The 19,216-nt window shown below is 45.6% G+C and overlaps 2 protein-coding genes across 2 annotated transcripts in view; both read right to left on the bottom strand.

Annotated features, from left to right (window-relative positions):
• Positions 1-2,934, bottom strand: part of LOC115321914 (trafficking kinesin-binding protein milt) — a 58,650-nt gene extending 55,716 nt beyond the window's left edge. Inside the window, exon 1 of the mRNA XM_029982203.4 lies at positions 2,801-2,934. The gene's annotated coding sequence lies outside the window, so the exon portion shown is untranslated. The remainder of the gene's footprint in view (positions 1-2,800) is intronic.
• Positions 2,935-15,505: 12,571 nt separating this feature from the next.
• LOC115329306 (nuclear export mediator factor NEMF) lies at positions 15,506-19,155 on the bottom strand. Its single transcript, XM_029990869.2, has one exon. It carries the CDS (start codon positions 18,707-18,709, stop codon positions 15,683-15,685), a length of 3,027 nt encoding a protein of 1,008 aa, XP_029846729.2. The 5' UTR covers positions 18,710-19,155; the 3' UTR covers positions 15,506-15,682.
• Positions 19,156-19,216: the final 61 nt, after the last annotated feature.

The raw sequence follows: 19,216 nt of genomic DNA, 5'->3' as shown, positions 1-19,216 counted from the left end.
GACAAGCTGTGTGGCCCCCCTCTAGCAGTACATTTGATGTCGTGTTTTCGGCGTTGCCCTAGTAGAGCCTCTCTACGTCTCTCAAACCGAACGTAAAATATAAATACCTTCGCGAAAAAAAAAAAAAATTATTGTGACTTGTAATTTGAGTTACTAAATCAGGTGTGTCTATTAATGTACCAAACTAACTTTTAAGCTAATCAGAAACTGTCAAACGTTCGCTGGACGACTTCGCCTTTAATTACAGCATGCAAGGTAATGTGTGCATAAATATGAACCTTCGACAAAAAGAGGACAAACAAGCGTCTCTTGTACAAAAACTAACTGTGTTCAAAAAAAATTTTTTTTGTTTTTAATTTTGGTTATAAGTTAATTGTCTATTTAGACCCAACTTGCTACTGATATGAAAATACTCCCATCAGACAATATTTTATTCGATAGGCCAACACTCGTAATATTCATATACAATGCTCAGTAAATTTTTCCTATTCAGTGCACAACCAACGTATTTTTAAGAATCATATGAAATTCCTTGGGTGTTAGTCGAGCACTTAGGTTAGAATTTGTACGACGACGCTTTGTAAGGGTCGTGTATGACCACCACATTAGACGGAAAGTTTTCAATGATTATGTGCACCTTTTAGACACCCTTGGTCTTTTGCCTCTCCCAGATGCACAGCTTGCTTGCGGTATGGTGTTTGTCTATAAGGTGCTCGACGCAGTTATTGATTCTGCCCTGCTACTTAGCAGAACCTCATTACAGGTCCCCCAACAACAAAATACATCCAGAACTTTTTTTTCCTTACCGTTTTGATGTGGAATCTGACACTCAAATGACATGCATGCAGTTTATGTACAACACTCGTAACAACTCTGCTTCGCTCAATTTGAAAAGTTCAAGAAAAGTGTACTGCTCAAGTTTCCTCGCTAGTTATATACTTTCTTTTTCCTCATGTATGTGCACACCCATAAGGCCTACCAGCTGTTTGGGGGCACAATGAAACATACAATGAATTGATTGATTGATATTTGATTTGCAGTCATGTTTGATACGCTTCTTATATTTGTAGTTAATTTATTACCATACCATTTATTACATAAGGGGTATGAAACGTGGCTTCGATTGCCTTCAAGTATCTTCCACTTTCTGTGATTGTGTTTTGTCACTGTTCTGCTTGATGTGCTCTAGTTGGTGCATTGTGCAGCGGGATGTTTGCTACTTGTAAGCATTATGATTTCTGTGACCCACTTACATATTCTGAAGTGATGCTTTTTGCAGGCATGCCCAGTCCCATGCACAAGCAGTTTTTGACTCTGTGAGGCAGCTTTCTATGTACAGCCATTTCAGGAAATAAAATCAACAACATCGCACTCATTAATATTATTATACGATTCACAGACAAAAGTTTGGCATTCGCAATCACCTAAAAAGAGCACTAAAGAGGGCCGTACCATAGAACACCTTTTAACAACCGACAAACCATCTGCATAGGCTTGTGCAAATAGTGGATTTTGAGTTTGAAGCGAATAGTGGTCTCGGCCAAATAGTTTCTTTAAACCTATCATTACTGTTGCACTATGCTTGACTTAAAGCACAGGTGAACTAGTGAAGGTTGTGCCCAAGCTTCTGCTTGTTTATTTCTAAGCTAGGTTAATTTTAATCTAACTATATTTATAAACTGTGACCTCAGAAAGTCCAATGCCTACATTCGGATGGTAAGTAAATGATGCATTGGACATAAATGAAACCTACAGAGATGCCCAGCTATACCGATTTGAGGGGTTTATAAATCTTCTTGCTATGTAGAAATATCCTTTCATTAATCTCAAATTCAAAAAAAAAAAAGGGACAATCACGAATGATTAACACAGATTGTCAGGGCATCTCTCTAATATATACTTTTGCACAGTTCAATTTTGAAAGTTTTCCTGCAATGTAGATATTTTAAGAATGTTCGTGATACGAGGGTTTAATGTTGTATGAGATTTACAGTAAAAGTAGATAAGGTGACAGTTTGACCGTTCCGAAAGGCAAGCTCGAAAAGCCACAAGCTTCCGCGGGCTTTCTCCACCGAGCGTGCGCTTCGTCCTCCTCTTTTGCTAATATTATCAACAATCACAAATTTTTCATTTTCGTTTAAATACACCAGGCGCACGCGCGCGCATGTCATCCCACGGTGAAAATGTGCTTTTCTCTTAAGCATGCCGACTGCAACATTTTTATTTTTTGAAGCGTCGATCGCGGCTGGTTAGCCCCATTGAGCACGCTTCTCGCCAAGCACTGGTGCACTGCAGAGAAGCGAGCTTCGCGGGTGTCGTTTCTTTGCAAACAAATCGCTCCACGTTGCTTTTTTTTTTTTTGTTTTTGTTTCGGGCAAACACGTCCCTCCATGTTTTTATTTTGAAAAAATTAAAGAAGGTGCCAAATATTATGCTTATTTGCTAAATTACATTTCAATTCATAAAGAAGACGACCCAGACGGTCCCTTTAAAAGGCGTACGTGCCATAGGGTTCAAATTGCATGCCAAAGGAAAGATTTGGAGCCACGCCAAATAAGAGGCCTCTACACGCCGACAGACTGAGAAAGGTAGGGTGTGCCTTCGAGACACCCGACCTCAGCACCCGCTCCGCACCTTCTACCGCGCTTCGGCTACGCATGCACACTAGAGTTGCACGAGGCGTCGGAGCGTCCTTGAAGGTACAAGGGTCACACCGGAGGCGGAACAACCGAAGTTCCTCCCTGCCTTTCTCTTCTCGTCAGCGACTCTAGAAAGGCTGAGAAAGGGGAACTGCACCCACCGGTGAGGGTGTGGGCGTTCCTGGTGCCGCCAGAGCCCGACGGGGCCACGTCCCCGCCCTCCAGCTTGCCGGCGTTGGGGGGCCTCCCGGGGGCACAGCTGGGGCCGCCCCGCGCGGGGAGATGCGTCCCTCCGGCCTACACCAAGCACCCCCAGAAGTGGGACCCACTTGGGGGGCACCACGGTACGGTACGCCTCGCGCCCGAGGCCCCACCCCCGGACGGGACGACTCTCCTCCGCCGGAAGGGTCAAGGCTGCCGTCCTGCGGTCGACGTCTGGAACGAGAGATGGCGAAATGTCACTTGTTCAAGATGCTTGCTATGATGCTCTTTGATAAGCACCTTCTCACAGAAAACTTCTCAAGAAACACATTCTGTGCTAAGCACGTTCATTCGACCAAACGCGATGAAATGCGGTAGCTTTATGGGAACATCGTTAGTGAAAACAATTGGGGAAGGAAATGGTATGGTGATGAAATGGTTGTGATATGGTTGAACACACATAGAAGACGACGTCAAGGACGGCGTCTAAGACCATGAAGATGGTGTTAAGGACGACCTTAAGAATGACGTCTAGGACGTCTAGACGGCATCTAGGGTGACATCAAGGGCAACCTCTTGGACATCCTCAAGGACGCCATCTAGGACGACGTCTAGGACAATGTCTAGGTTGACTTCAAGGACGACCTCTAGGATGACCTCTAGGACGGCATTAAAGAAGACGTCTAGGATGACGTCGAGAACGGTGTCAGGGGTGTCAGGTCACGTAAGCTTCAGCCAACAGCGCTTACAAGCTCAAGTGACCGGCACTTACGAGCAGAGAGCTTACACAATCGGCGCTTACGTGACCTTGATTATGCAACCTTGCACTTCAGCTACGGGCATTAGTATGCGACCTTGATTACATAAACTTGAGGGCATGACCTTCAGCATGGTTGGGCCTATAAAGCTACAGCTTTAAAATGCTTAAGCTCCTACTAAACTATAGTGAGTGCAGCTTACCTTCACAGGTGTCCCTGTGTCATGTGACACCATGATGTCACGTCATATGATGTCACATGACATGGTAAACTTCACCACTAAATTTAGTGGGAATACCTCCCCACTAAATTTACCAAGAAAATAATATACATCTGTCCTTGACATTACATCTATTTGTGACGTTACATCTCATCCGTGATGTTACGTCTGTATGTGACGTTATGTCTGCTCATAAAGTTACCTTGGTCCGTGAAACTATGTCGGTCTGTGATGTTATGTCTGACCGTGACAATAAGTTTGTCTGTGACCTTACGACTGCCAGTGACTATGCATCTGTCCGTGATGTTACGTCTCTACATAACGTTAAATCTTTGTAACATTATGTCTGCCTGCGACTAAGCCTGTGGTGAGGTTGCAACTGTCCATGACATTACGTGCATCCGTAACATTACATCTGCCTGTGAAGTTATGTCAGTCTGCAACGCTAAGTCTGTGACGTAACGACTAGTCGGAGGTTTCTCGAGTGTTCTCGCGTTTATAGTCGGTTACAAGTCAAGCAGGTAGGAGAAGCTCCTCCCACAAGCGTGATGCGCCCGTTTCAAATCTCTCCGCAGTCGAAAGAAGAGTTCACTGGAAACGCTCCTTGTTCCGCTTCAATGGATTCAAACTTGTCTCCGATCCCACTTTTTAAGAAAGCGACCTTTGTATTCATTCGAGGGGGAACCGAGCACCAGAAAGCAGCCTTTGTATCCATCGGAGGGGAAGCTAATCCCCGAAAGTCGTATTTGTTTCGATCGGAGGGGGAAAACTCTAATCTCCCTCTCGTGGCTTCCACAATGCTAAGTCAAAGTCGAAAGATAAAGCAAATATGTACAAAAGGCAAGACCCTTCTCGCGCGTTGGCCGCGACGTCATGGAAACGATGGGAGGCTATTGGATGCGGAGGTGGCAGAGGGATATCTGATTCCCTTTGAGGGGCATTTGCCGCTACCTTCTTAACCTGTAACCGACTATAGTTACATCTTCGGGGAACACAAACATAATATTAAGATTCATGGGATAATAATATCCTAGAATTCACATTTAACTCTTTTTTTTTTCAAGAACCTCTCCAGCTTCCCTTTAAAATGAAATGGTTCCTGAAGTTCAATAGCTGCACACACCGATCGTTGCAGCGCGTCGCGTAGCTCGCCTAGGTTTCTGATAAAAAAATGTCCGCATAACGTCTCTCGTTTCTCTGAGGTACTATCTCTTGATAAATAAGCTTGATAAATAAATAAGAATAATAATAATAAGATAAATGCCAAAGTTGTGACCCATACATGCAAAGAAACAGCATAAGTGCAACCCATCTCGTTAAAAGAGTGTCAGGTTTAATGATATGGTGTCACATGGGAGTTGCTCAAACCCACCACTTTTGAAAGACTCATAAACCGATTGGATCATGCTGGAGCGCTATGTTTATTTTGTATTGACACGCGTGATCCGGGCAGTTTAGGTTTTCGGTGTTCATTTATGGCCATTCTTTACTCAGAGGCAACCAACAACTGCGCTGTTGGACGCAAGTTTGACCCGTCAGAGCGGGTGATGCTCCAGTGGAGTCTGCAGTGGCGCGGGATGTGACGGAAAACGAAGAGGCTTCCGCAGTCCAAAGTCTGGATAGGTGGAGATGCCTTCCGAAGTTGGAGGCCAGGCTTGCAATGTACGGCGCAAAAGTGTGCAATCGGTCCCTACCCGTGACGTCCAACGCGATCGCCGAGCAAGCGCGGAAGATGCGGCTGATCATTTGCAAAGTGCGAGATTTCGTTAGACGACACCGACGACGTGCTTCGAGAACGTGGCAGTGATGATGACGGGACTGACATCACCAGTGCGGACGAGTCATAGTCTAGTCGCGGACGGAGTGAGAACGAGAGTTGGCAGCTTCAGTTGTCCTGCCTCCAGCGTGAACTTCCTAGTTTCGATAACGTCTGGGCATCTCGTGCACCTCGCACTTGCATGCGCAGCCAAAGCAAGCCAGAAGGCATCGATCGCGTGTTGGAGGCTCAGCTTTCGAAACTGATTATTAGCCATTCTCACGTGTTCGCAGTAAAATGTGCGTCTAAAGTTGTTTTTGTTTTTTTTGTTGATGTGCAATGTAGGGGGGGTCGACTTACAATCGAGTCGACTTACAATCGTGTAAATACGGTACATTAAAAGCACTGTTCACGTCTAAAGTAAAAAGTAAAAATTGTGGATTGTGCGTCGGGAGGGGATACAGCTGCAAATAAAGATAGCAAACACCGTTTGGGTGCAGACACAAGGTCTGCAAAAGAGGGTTGGATGTGTATATGACCGTGGATAAATTTTGTAGATACGAGGTCTGAGAAAGAGGGTCGGATATGGGTACCACTAGCTCTAAAGATTTTAGACATTACTTAGGTGAGGATACAGTCTCCTAAAGCATGTCAGATGTGGATACAACCACAGATAAAGATAGCAGGCACTGTTCGGATACAGATAACAAGATACAAATATATACAAAAATTGGATGTGGACATAGCCATGAGAAGAAAGATAGCAGATGCCGTTCAGATGTGGATGAAGTTGACAAAAGCGGGTAGGATGTGTATACAACAGTGGATAAAGAGTATATACACTGCTCGGACGCAAGTGCAAAGTCTGCAAAAGAGGGTCGGATGTGCTTATGAATAACAAATAAAGATTTCAAGTGATGTTCAAAACAACTTTGGATGTGGATATGACTGCACATAGATATTGCAGATGCTGTCTGGTAGAGGATACAAAGCATGTCAAAAAGGACCGGATCTGGATATGGAAAGAGAAAAGACTGCCGAGGCCGTTTGTATGCAGCCACGGAGTCAGCAAATGCGGATCACGTACAAAGAAAAATTTCGACTCGACGACGGAGATGGATGGACACTTATCTTTGGAAGTGTGGGTCTCAACGAGAACGTTATCTGCGAATAAAGTGAGCATTGGCCTGGTCTACTGATATCAAAGGTAATATTTGCCTTCCGAGTCCATCTCCACAAAGTGCAGGCAAAAGCAAGGACCTTCGTGAAAACGTAATTTGGTTAAAAAATTGCTTGATAAAACAAAAGCCATTCACTCAAACAATCTTTAGTGAGACAGGATTTGTTGAAGGTTGACCCGCAAGCAGAAAGGAGCCACACTTTCCTCCTTGCCATTCCTCTGCAACAAGAAAGGGGGAAGCCACCTCTCCTCTCCTCCACTCATTTCCTGCCTGTGAGAAGAACATCAAAGGCGAGCAGGAAAAGAGGGGAAGAAAAACAGGCATTCTCGACCAGGCCAAGAATGTTTTTTGCAGGTTGGACACGCCGAGCAAAAAATCAGCCTAGAGGCAACACCAGCCATTAATGAATAAATCACTTTTTTATTTTTTTTCCTAGGCAAGGACAAACTTTTCTCGAGAGGTCCAAAAGTACAAAAAGGACAAACAACGTCGCTTGACAGGGTGGTTAACATGACCATATGAGCAGGCAGGACCAGAGTTTTGCAAGTAAAACCAGAGGTTTCTTTTACATTTTGTAATCACAACGTTTGCCCTAGTGCTTCAGAGTAACTAATTCCGAAGTTGGTAACTCCTGTATATGGTTCTAATTTCCGTAACTAGCAAGTGGAACTGTAGCTCAGTTACGTTTTCAGGCAGCTTGTCACTTGTCCCATGACAGTCACTTTTCAAAACTCTCGACGCTTGCAAACGCGTTCAATGACTTGATCACGCACAACTCTTGCTTGACAACATGAAGACAGCAGTCTCTCATTTCTTGGGTGCTTTTATACAGGACAAGCTTATTGGCAGCTGCAGTCAATGACAAGGTGAGAACAGGAGGAAGGGGTTTCCGTTGACCCGCCTCCGGCCTGAGCTTCCTACCTCCCATAATGCTTCAGCATCTCGTGTACATAGAGCGCATGCACGCAAACGAAGCATGACAGAAGGCATGGAGCGCGTGCTGCAGGCCGGACATTCGAAAGGCACACCCTGCCATTCTCATTCTGTTGGCGACTATATAGTTACACTACATTAGCTTCACTAACATTAAACAAGAATGATGTTTTACTGAAATGAGGTCAACGAGCTTTGAAAACCCCAAGCATACTTCTTATATTTAGAGCTATTTCGGTCTATACGAGTCCATTATTATTAGAACACGAAAAACCGGTGTGATTTCTCGGTAGAGATGCACATTTACGAAAATTTAGTTTCAGATTCGCAGAGGTACACGCTTCACTGCTCGTGTCTCAATGATGAACCATTCAAAACTTTTATCCTAACACACATATTTTGAGCACATTTTTTCATTGGAGTTTTCTGGTGCATTATTCCCTGCATGCGTACAAATGCATGGACCAGATACTTGCACATGCTGCCCTTTACACCATGGCCTATTGGGCAAGGAGAATGGTTCTTTCTCGCCCAGACTGGGAAGGAGTTTACATCTGTCAACATAGTTTTAAAGGCAATTTCGAGGGCTTGAATACCGATTGTGATCGTCGACAACACCGCAGGCTTCTAAAGGGAAAGCAGAGCTCTGTGTGTGAATGGAAAAGATGCAGCAATGGCTGAGGTGCATTGTTTGTATCCTCATTCAACCATCACAAGACGGCAACCAGATGGAATACCAATGGCTGAGCAGTTAGTAGTGACGAGGTTGCATTCTTTCGTAATGCATATGTACAAACAAAAACAAAAAAGTTGGTTTTTTGCAGTAATTTAAATTACACCTCTTGCATCTTTCTTCTTCATAGAGCGAGAGGGTTCTCACCAGTTCCGACCTCGTGAGGACCTCTTCTACACACAAGCTAATTAAACAATAAATTATTACTCCAACCTATGAGGAAGAGGATATCTCTAAGCTAACTGACATGGAAGGTAGGCTCAAATTTTCTGAACATACTGACTGTAGTGCATTGTCCACAGTTGCCACATACAGGTACACCATGTAGCTTCCCTTGTTTCTTTTTGCTATTCTGGTTATTCGGTTCCTGATAACTAAATACGAATTATATGGCGAGTAGAGACGCCGTGAAATATATTCATACCATTTTTTTCCTTCTACTTTTCTAAACATTAGGGCCGACCAATATTAAATTATTTTTATATTTTGCTTTAATCACATCCTGGCGTAGTTATGGCGCAATTTTGAGCGAAAATGACGCTTTGGCACGAGATGTGGCAGACTTTCGTTCATGGCGCAATTTGCGCACAAATGGCGCAGCACTTCCATCACTGCAACATGCTCGTCTGCTCCTGTAGAGAGGCCCTTTTTCATCTCCTTCGCTTATAGCACGGCCGCATTGCATGGCTCTTTTGAATCTGCGGTCTGAGCAAATGCTGCTACTTAAAACCTTTAAGTAAAAGTTACATCTAAATAAAAGAGATCAGCGAGATATATTTTGCCTAATAAAAACTTTCAGCCCTTTTATTTTTGTTTTTTTCCTTCTAGATCTTAACACAGAATGTTAAACTTCGAGTGTCTGTTAATCACTGTGCTGGAGAAATAAATTCTTGGAATGGAGAACGTGCTAGTAAGGAAAATATAAATAAAGAAAAGAACACAAAACACAACGATGGACGATTGTCCTGTCCGTCCTTGTGTTCTTTCCATTATCTATATTGGGGAAATAACTGTTTGGCTTTCTTAAGCGCACAGAGCTTGCTCCTTTCAGCACACGGCAAAGGCAGACGCAATCCGGTAAATACTCCAGTAACAAACAAAAAGCATCAAAAAAATTTTCTAGTTTATTCGTATGTATAGTCAAGGGGTGATAGACCGGTTTGCATGAAGAACATTAAAAAAAATTGCTACGCTGCTTATAGAAGTGACTGTTTAAACGCCACCATGACTTCAGTCCAACAAAAAAGTTCTAACGAAACAAGCTGCGCCGACAATGGAGGCCATAGAAATCCGTGTGGCCGGATTCGTTTAATCCCTTTCAAGAACAGTTTGTATGTTGAATACCGAGGCGGATTTAGCATTTTGCTGCCCTAGGCAGCCTTTGACAGTGCCCCCCCCCCCCCCCCCTTTCCCCCCCTTAAAGGGGCACTCCGGTGAATTTTTGAGCTACCTTAACTAACTATATTTTCTGACTCCCCAGCCTTTACCCTTTCCGGTATGCTATTTATAGGGCGCCGTGTTTTCGAATAAATCCGAAAAACTCCGAAAAACACCCGCCGGTAAAATTTTTGTCAATTCGGATTTATCCGATAGACTCCGAATTGTTATGTGCCCATGCCAGCCAGGCCCCCCCCCCCCCCCCCCAAACAACAACAAAAAAAAAAAAAATTATTATTTTTTTTTTTTTTTTAATTTTTGGCAGCGCAAACTTAATGGTCCTGGGAAAATGACACCATAATTATATTTCAAGCCTCGGACCGATGTCAAAAGGGCGTGCTACGGCTTGTCTCGTCAAGGTTGGTCCAGGGAAACAGGTCATCGTACCATTCATGTAATGACAAAAGCAACACTTTTGGTTTCCAGTTTGGGCCATGGGGTTTGGGATTTAGGGAAAGGAGTGGGTATGTTTCTGGGGGTAACAGTGAAAGCTATGGACTATAGAGATTGTATAAAATAGGGAGGAGGGGCAGTTGAAACTTCTCTATTATATCCACCTCGCACGGCAGCGGGATAGATTGATGGGATGACTACGAGCATCCTTGCGGCTATCTCCGGCAGTTTATTGATTTTAAGGTATCTACGTTTATCGAAGCCACATTTGTGTGCGACTTTTGTCGTAGGACAAATTAGTATTGCCAATGACACCAACGTCCAATTCAAATAAAGAAATCGTAATTGATACAAGCGCGTTTTATTTTTTATCTGGCATACGTTTGCATCCGGTTATTATTTATTATTTTTAATAGAAAACACTGCAAAATTAATCTCAGAATTTCGGAGAATCGGGGATATATAAAAAATAAACTCCGATAAACACCGAATTTTCCCTAAAAAATAAACTCTGAAAAACACCCTCCGAATTTCACGAAAATAAACTCCGAAAACACGGAGCCCTAGCTATTTAGTATCGCGAAATTCATAATAGTTCTTGCAAAATCGGCAAATGAAAATGATGCAAAAACCAACATTCAAATATACCCACACTTTTCAGTGCCGTGACGTCAGTGGAAGGCAAGCTTGCCAGTCGAGCGAGCAGTCTAAAAAATAAAATATGCCAATCATTTGTTCCGTGCTTGAGCGCGGGTCCTGGAGCGAGCTTCCAAAGCATTCATTTGACACCATGAGACTGCTTCAAATCAGTTGGGAACAAATTCTGCAGTCCGAAGAGTGAACCCCGGCACTTCCACTGACATCACTTTTTCGTTGTTGACAGTATACTTTCAGTTTGAAAAACACGGTGAGGACCAAAATTGTAAATTCAATAACTTTGTGAAAAAAAATTATTTTGATCTAATATTTGGGATACTATTTTGGCTATGTTGTTTGGCGAGTTTAGCAAAATTTTAAGCAAATCGGGGACCATGAAGAAATTGCCGGAGTACCCCTTTAAACCCTCGCTCTGGAGGAACGGGTGTATGGAGTTAAAATTTTCAAAAGTATCTAGATTTGGAGCTTGAATTCACAAAGTAACTAAAGTTGAAGCTAAATTTAAAAAAAAAGAAAAAGCCAAATAATTTATTGGTGGCCACAACTTGGCCATCTCCAAAACTCTGCTGCCCTACGCAGCTGCCTACTCTACCTATTGGTAAGTCCGCCCCTGGTCGAATACAGTCAATATTCCAAAAAGGACGGACAAATTTCGTAACTTAGCTAATCATAATACCTGCTTTATTAATACTGGCGATTTCAGTGATATATCAAAGCATTGATGATGAAGTATCAAGTATCTATATCGGAAATTAATTTCAGTTCTGTATTGGCAATACAATTTTTTTAGGATATCAGTATCAAAGATACTTTATTGAAGTATCGTGCCCAGCTCTGAGTACTGATAACACCCTATGCATTTGGGGATTCAGATATTCCACAACGGCAACGATTGGCCGAATTTCCCCACGCAAAATTAAACATTCAATCGGGGGCCCATCCTACCCTCTCCAGCCTGCTCCGACCATGGGCCATCGATAACAAATGCAAAGGCATGGATGGCAGCCTCTAGCCATCTCACCGAAATCAACCCATGAAGGCTGTTCTGACACTACCTGTTAAGAAAGCTCACCATTTTGTTAAAACTCCTAAGACTCGGTGAGAAAATCTTCAAACAACCAAAAGTAGAAGAAAGCTCATTTCTGCCGCCCATGCAGTAGGGAGCAGCATGAAACGAGCTCGAAAGGGTTACTTCCGTTGAAGCGGCAACGTACAAAATGCTGCCCGAGCGATCCTGGGTCAAAACCTGCGGCTCGTCTTTCAAGTGTAGGAGCCTACCTATGCTGTCCTGGGCAGTAGAGCAGAGATCAGTAGACTCTCAGTGCGCAAACGCTTCGAGTGTGCCGGCCGAAAATGCTCGCGTGCGGCTGCCTTATATGCAGGGGCGCCCAGTCACGGGTACCGCGCCCGTCGCGCGGGTACCCCTCGATTTGGCCGCCTCCGTCGATACTGGGGACAGCGGCGTCCTTCAGCCGGTCCCGCCGTTCACAACCAAACATCCGAGACGTCCGAGCTGTGCCCTAGGTTCATTCAAACTCCAAGCCGAGGATAGCTTGTACAGTACAGTGTGCCGTAATTATGGTAAACTCCTAACCTAAACAGCTTTGCACAAACGACCCGTAACCCGATGTAGCCGCTGCCGACCCGCCGTTGCCGTTGCCTCTGCTGCCAAAGCTGCGTCCGATGCTATTTCGAAGCCTCTTGTCGCCGGTTATCCCAGAAAGACGGAGCAAAAGTAGCGATGGTCACACTCACCATGGCATTTTATGTCCGTAACTTTGGTCCACACACAAGCACAATAAACATCTGCGTTCACCTTGCACAGAAAAACCGTCACCTCTCTCGCGTGTTGATTTAGCCGATTCACCTGCGCCGCTGTTGCTCATTCGTTCATCGAACCATCGCCTCATCAAACTGACAGTAACGTATGCATGAATAAATAATTTATATAAATAATTATTAGTTAGGACAATCTTTGAGTGAGTTTCCTTCAAATCTCCAAGCGCTTATTGATTGCGGGTGTAAAGGTGGTGGTTTCTGGAATACCAAAACATTAAAACAAAATGACGTCATACTAGTTGACTCTAGTTTCGGTTTCTGCAACAAGTTGCGCGCTGTTGCGCCGACACTCGTTCTGCCCGTTCCCACGCCAAAAAAGAACAAGAAAAACACAAAGCACACATGTGAGAGAGAAATTAAACACGTCTGACAAGTTTGTAAGCTTCGCGCGACCCGCAAACCTCGAGCCCTTGCCGAATAAAACAAGGTACAAAAGCAATCCAACCAGTTTCGTTCAAGAAATGTATAAAATAAAACAAAAGTCAAACAAAACCTTTTGTTTTTTTGTATTGTCTGCCCCCTTTGTCTCCCTTGCTGTTTTTACTAATTTACGCTCCAGTCAAGGGGTTTACCGTCATGCTCAATATTTTCATGTTCCTAGAAACAAAGGCAAATAATATATATATATATATATGTATATGTATATATATATATATTCGTTTTTTTTAGATATCGCATAAATTAATTTGATTGGCTGCAGCGGTGCCCGTACGCGAGGATATTAAAATATGAACCTACCCAAATACATATTTTATTTTTTTCCCAAATCATGCTAATCTTTTTTTTCGTGAAATCATCAAATCACAATGTGGGCCATTGTAAGTATTTGTTATGACAGAAAAATTTGTGTAATGCTAAGGAAATAAAATTGGTTTACTTTGTGCCCACTTTCAGTTTGCCAAAATGGCAGGTTTTAATGAGTTTAGTACACAAACTCGTCCTTTTATATCTTTACTAAACATGTGTGCCACATAATTGTACATGTTCTAAACTAGATTGCAAACCTTTCAAAGGCCCAAGCACTGACCAGTGGGACCAAGGGATTGCATGGCTCTTCAAACACCAAATATTCTTTAAAAAATATATATATATATATATTTTTTTCTTTTTTTTTATGGAGCAGGTGCAAGGCTGGGGCTAGATAAGAGACGGAAAAATCGCGCGGGCGCCTTACCGCAACCGCTAGCTTTGTACCTGCTCCACGAGTGGTAACTTTAGTACACTACTACGCTACTCACGCACTCAAACTCTTTCTGAAAATGACCGATTTAGTGCTTTTCGATGACGCTGAGCAAGTTTCTAATTGGGACCATACGTCTATTTTCATTAATTAAAAAGTTAATTATTGAATTTTCGTTAATTAGCCAACTGATCGTTACGATTAGCCCCCTATAATACGTCTCCCTGGCCGTATAACTCACCTCCACAAGCAGCATAAGTGTAACTTTCACGGCTTTTTTTAAATAAATCTGCTTGAATTAAAAATTAACACCCGGTATAATGTAGGATGCCGAAGTCTATAAAGTAATGAAATCGCACTTCAAAATGTTGTTGGAGTGAGTCGATGTTTCGGCCTGAGGCAGGCCAAAGAACTGGTGTTAATATTCTCGCAATTTCTGAACTTTGTTAGGGCCTTTATCTCATTACCAGAAACTTTGTTAATAATAAAATTGGGATCAAGTAATAAGCATTTTTTCAAACATTCAGCTGTGATCTGTTGACAATGATAACCTCGAATCCACAAACAGGCACGGCAATGCAAAATTGTTTAATTAATAAATTATAACTAAAAACTCAAGTACTGAAGGAACTATCTCATAGGAAAAGGCCGAGTAAAAATGACATTAACTGCATATCAAGTGTCTTTGACTGGAGATTCCCTCAAAGTTGCGAGCCTGCAAAACTTCTTAAGGGGACACCGACACAGTATTTATGCTCGTCGAGGTTTTTTTTTTGAACATGACCTCCAAGAGTCCAAATACTCACAATGTAATTTGCAGCTCAAAGTTTGCTTTCTATTCATTCGAAAACAGCTGGGCAAGAATTGGCTGGTTTTAATAGTTTTTTCTTTTCCATGGTCACGTGGCATTCAAACTATGTGTACCAAATATATTTGAAGTCGTGGGTCATCTAAGGCACACATTCAATATTATTAAAAGGAAAAGAATATGAACCCCAATTTTATGGCCTCCAAGAAGCTGCATATATGTTGATTGAAAAAAAAAATATTGCACAGATATCAGGAACTACATGCACGTCATTCTCAATACGGCAACGTACTACAAGCTGGACGGTGGCGGCGTACAATCCATCTTGAAGCACAGGACATCGAGGGGAAGGGATATAAGTGAGATACAATCACACGACAAACAGTGGATGCTAATTTGTCGTTGTCTGCTTCATACGCTGGAGAAGCGTAGAAAAAAAAATGCGGTCGGCTGTAGCCACGTGATTTCTGGCTATAAACTTCCGTGTTCGTGTTTCGGTTTTTAGCAGTCAAGATTTTGGCTTTATTAAAAATATATGGCGGCTCTGCAGCAAAATATTAATTACGTAGTCTCCCAACAGTGTACAAAATCGTCTGGAAAAAAAAAATATTTGAAGGGTGTTAGTGTCTTTTTAACCCACGGCCACTACCTGTGAACCAAATAATGCAAGAGCGAAAAAAAAACATTCAGCTTTCCTGGCGACGAAAAGTTGTACAAAGCCACAATTAGGGCGTTTAATTCGACCCCAGATAGGGGACCAATGCCTTTCGTAAAAGGGCAGCCTCTTTTATTAAGACACCTATAACTTGAAGGAATGCGCAACGACCACCAAGATTTGAACTTCTGAAGAAAACTGGTTTCCATCTCCGAGACCGCATTCGCAAACCACACACACGAGCAACGGACAGTACGGCCGAACAGTACCGCCGCACAGCTGAGTCGCAGATTCACTTGTGCTTCTGCAGGTGAGGGGCAGACAGCTTCACCTTGCCCGGGATGTTTCGAGAAATGTCCTGGTCCTTGCTAGCCCTTAGCAGGTCTCGCTCCCGGGCGCTGGTGGCCTTGTCGTGCATGAAGACTGTGAGTGCCGTCTTGGCTGCCTTGCCCCTGCGTCCAGTACCAGGAGTCACCTTCACCTTGTGCTTGAAGTTCTGCATGGCTCCGTAGGGGGCGCACACAGGCACTGCAAACAGCAGTCCGTCCTCCGGGACGGGGCATCCCGTGAGGGTGGCCAGGAGTTGTCTGGTCTCGTCCCCAGGGGCTGTTTCCTCCTCTTCCTCTTCTCCATCCTCTTCATCCCCGTGGGGTTCTTGAGTATCTTCTACACACACCTTGTTCATGACAGGCTCCAATGAAGGCCGTTCCGAAAGGCATCGGTCTGGCTGAGCCTCTTCTGACTGAGGATTCTCTGACTGAGGTTCCTCTGACTGAGGTTTCTCTGACTGAGGCTTCTCGGACTGAGATTTCTCTGATTTCTCTGACTCAGCTTCTTCCAACTGGGGCTGTATTAACTGAGCTTCTTCCAACTGAGGTTGCTCTAACTGGGGCTGCTTCGGTTGAGGTTGCCCCAAATGGGGCTTTCCAGCCCCCGGCTTTCCTGGCTGAGGTTTTTCTCGCGCTCCAACATTCTTCTTAGCACCCTTCTTCTGCTTGCGCCCCTTGGGCTCCTTCGCAGTTCCGGCAGATGCAAGGATCTCCATGCGCAAGCGACGTTCCTCTTCGTCTTGGTCTTTGTACTTCTCCCTCATCTTTTTTAACTTGCCATGAGTTCCCCTTTTTGCCCGTGGCTTTGTCTCCAATGCCGGCTGTGGGTCCGATGGTTTTTCGACGGGTGCTGCCGGAGCTGCCTTACGAGGCCAATGTGGCCCCCTAGCGGCGCTCTTGCTTTGCTGGGAGTAGACTACTTCCTCTGCTTCCTCAGAGGGCACAAGCTCATGGGGCAACTTCACCACAGTGTCCGGGAACACCTCTCCCGGTGCTCCATCGGCCTCGCCCTCGGAGCCAGACCCTTCCGAGATTTCAAGCTCTTCCTCCTGCTTTTCGGGGGTGGCCGAGGCATCTTCTTCGGCCGTGCGCACCCTCCGTTCCCCGCTATGCCGCTCAACACTGTCTTCGTCCAGCTTGTACAGGAAGCCAAAGCCCATGATGAGGTACGAGGGTGGTAGGTAGTTCTTCTTACCCCGGATCATGAAGGCACCGGGCGTCAGATACTGCCCCGTAGGGGCTGTCTTGGACACCTGATGGTGGTGCACCCACCAGGCACTTGTCACCACCTTGGCATCCCAGGCCGCACTGTAGCAGATGGCCATGGTGCCAGCCTCGTTCAGAGTCTTGGGTGGCACAGAACCACCACCAGGGTTCTTGATGACAATGCTACTGGCACCGTGCAGATCTGCATGCACATACACATCGCCTGGATTCAGGTGCCGTTTGACAATCATCTCGTTCTGCTGGGCGTCCCGGCCGCCGATGACAAGGTAGTCTTCTGAACTGATGAACCAGAAGAACTTCTCGAACCAGAAGGCCTTCCTTGCCCTAGCAATATTGGAAGTGAGGGCTACTTGCTTGAGGGCCTCTTTTGTTTTCTTCTCTGCAGACTTGTAGGCCTTGGTCGAAGACTCGAGGGTCTTCTGCTGCTTCCCCGCGGCATGCCTCTTCTGGTCATAATACCTGCGGGCGTTGGCATAGGCAGACAGGTCCAAGTCAATGTCTACGAGGGTGTCCCTTGCATCTTCCTCATACGGGTCTCTCAGGAGCATGGCAAAGTGATTTGTGTCCAACTTGAGCTGCTTAATAGACTGTGCCACAGGGTCGCCTTGCTCTTGGGCTTCGCGCAGCAGCTCTGTGATCTCTGCCCAACCAATCTGGTTGGCCAGGGCACTCCGGAGCACCAGCAGAGCGCGCTCCACCAGGTCCAGGTTGATCTCAATGAGTTCCGCCTTGTGCTTGTCTTCCCGCTGAACTTGCTCCAGCGCCACGATGCGCTTCTCGTGGTCCATGCGGATGTTCTCCAGCTTCTTGAGTGCCTCCTTCTCTTTCTGGTGTGCCTTGAGGCTGATCCTCTGCATCTCGAGGCTCGAGAAGAACTGGTCCACGGCGGCACTGAACGAGGCCAGTTCCTCAACGCGTTCCTTCTCGTGCTGCCGCCACAGGAATGGATGGAACTCTTGGTAGCTGGTGATCTCCGTGCTGCCGTCGTCGGCCGGCGTCACGCGCTTCTCTACACGTACAAGGATGTAACCCTTGGAGGGCTCCGTTCGCGCCCGCTCCATGAGAGCCTCAGCATCTCGCAGGCACTCCAGGAGAGTGGCTACATCTCGCGAAGCGTCCACGTCAGCCACCTTGGCGCCGGTCGAGAGGCCCCTGGCACGGAGTACGTGCTCCAGTAGGGCGGGTCCGTACGATACCTTCGGGGTGAGCAGCTTGCGCAGCGTGTCGGCGGGCTTGGCAAAGCGTAGGATATCTGTCAAAGCTTCAGCGTCCAGTGCCGGGCTCAGGGCACTCTGGACGGGGTATCTCTCACGCACCACGAACTTGACGTCATCGTCATCCTTCCCGGTCCTTGGCCGCAGGATGTTGAGGATCATGTAGTCGCCGTCAGTGAGCACTAGGTTGCCTCTGTCATAGAGCTCGAGGATCACATGGTAGGCGGCCTCGTTGACCCCGAACTGGATGTCCACGATACGGTCTGCGCCTAGCTGGCTCACGCTCTCCACGCGCTTATTCCTCAGGTGCTTGCGCAGCTTCATCGAGAACCCCGACGGGCTCAGGTTCTTGGGCCAGGCGAAGTCGGTCGTGTGCAGGCGCACGCCGGACTCGACAAGCAGCACGGCCTTCTCATCGTGCCGGTTCAGCTTGAACAGGTACGTCTTCGAGTCGGCGTCGTAGACCTGGATGACGCGCATGCCGACGAGCCGCTGTCGCAGCTCGCAGATCATCGCCACGATGTCCACCGTGCTGAAGCGGGACTTCATGGTGCCCGAAGCGCCTTCGTGGGGGCCGCGCAAAGGTCACACGCACTTGGTCGAGGCTCGCGAACAACCGATGACACCGAGACGTTCACCTCACAGGATCACATCGCACCACTCAGCTTGGCATAATGTAGAAAGTTGGAAACTAAACCAAATCAACGAAGAGCCTGCGAAGATCGAGCCAGCAGCGACGGAGCGACAAACGTTGCAGCGACCGCAGCGACCGCAGCGACCATCAACAAGCGGTTGTAGATATAGATGAATGTATTTCAGCACACTATCGTGAATCGGGCGGCCTTTTGCGTCACCTAACACAAATATCTCATTGTCAAAGACATGATCAAAAGATCCCCCCTTCCCCGCTCCACGAAAAGAAAACGACGAAATGTCATCAACCAAGATAAAATAGCGGACAAAGCGTCGGAGGAAAAGAAAAGTAGTAGAACCAGTAAAACGAGTAGAACCTTCCTCCGACGTTTTGTGCGCTGTTTTATGTGTTTTATCTTCCCA

This window comes from Ixodes scapularis, unplaced genomic scaffold (assembly GCF_016920785.2).
Source record: "Ixodes scapularis isolate PalLabHiFi unplaced genomic scaffold, ASM1692078v2 PGA_scaffold2__306_contigs__length_199485367, whole genome shotgun sequence".
NCBI lineage: Eukaryota > Metazoa > Arthropoda > Arachnida > Ixodida > Ixodidae > Ixodes > Ixodes scapularis.
The sequence above is the reverse complement of the archived record's forward strand: the minus strand, read 5'-3'. Positions and strand labels throughout refer to the sequence as shown.

What these genes read in the sequence shown, in the direction of transcription:
- LOC115329306 (XM_029990869.2), bottom strand. Translation starts at nt 18,709, where the DNA reads ATGAAGTCCCGCTTCAGCACGGTGGACATCGTGGCGATGATCTGCGAG.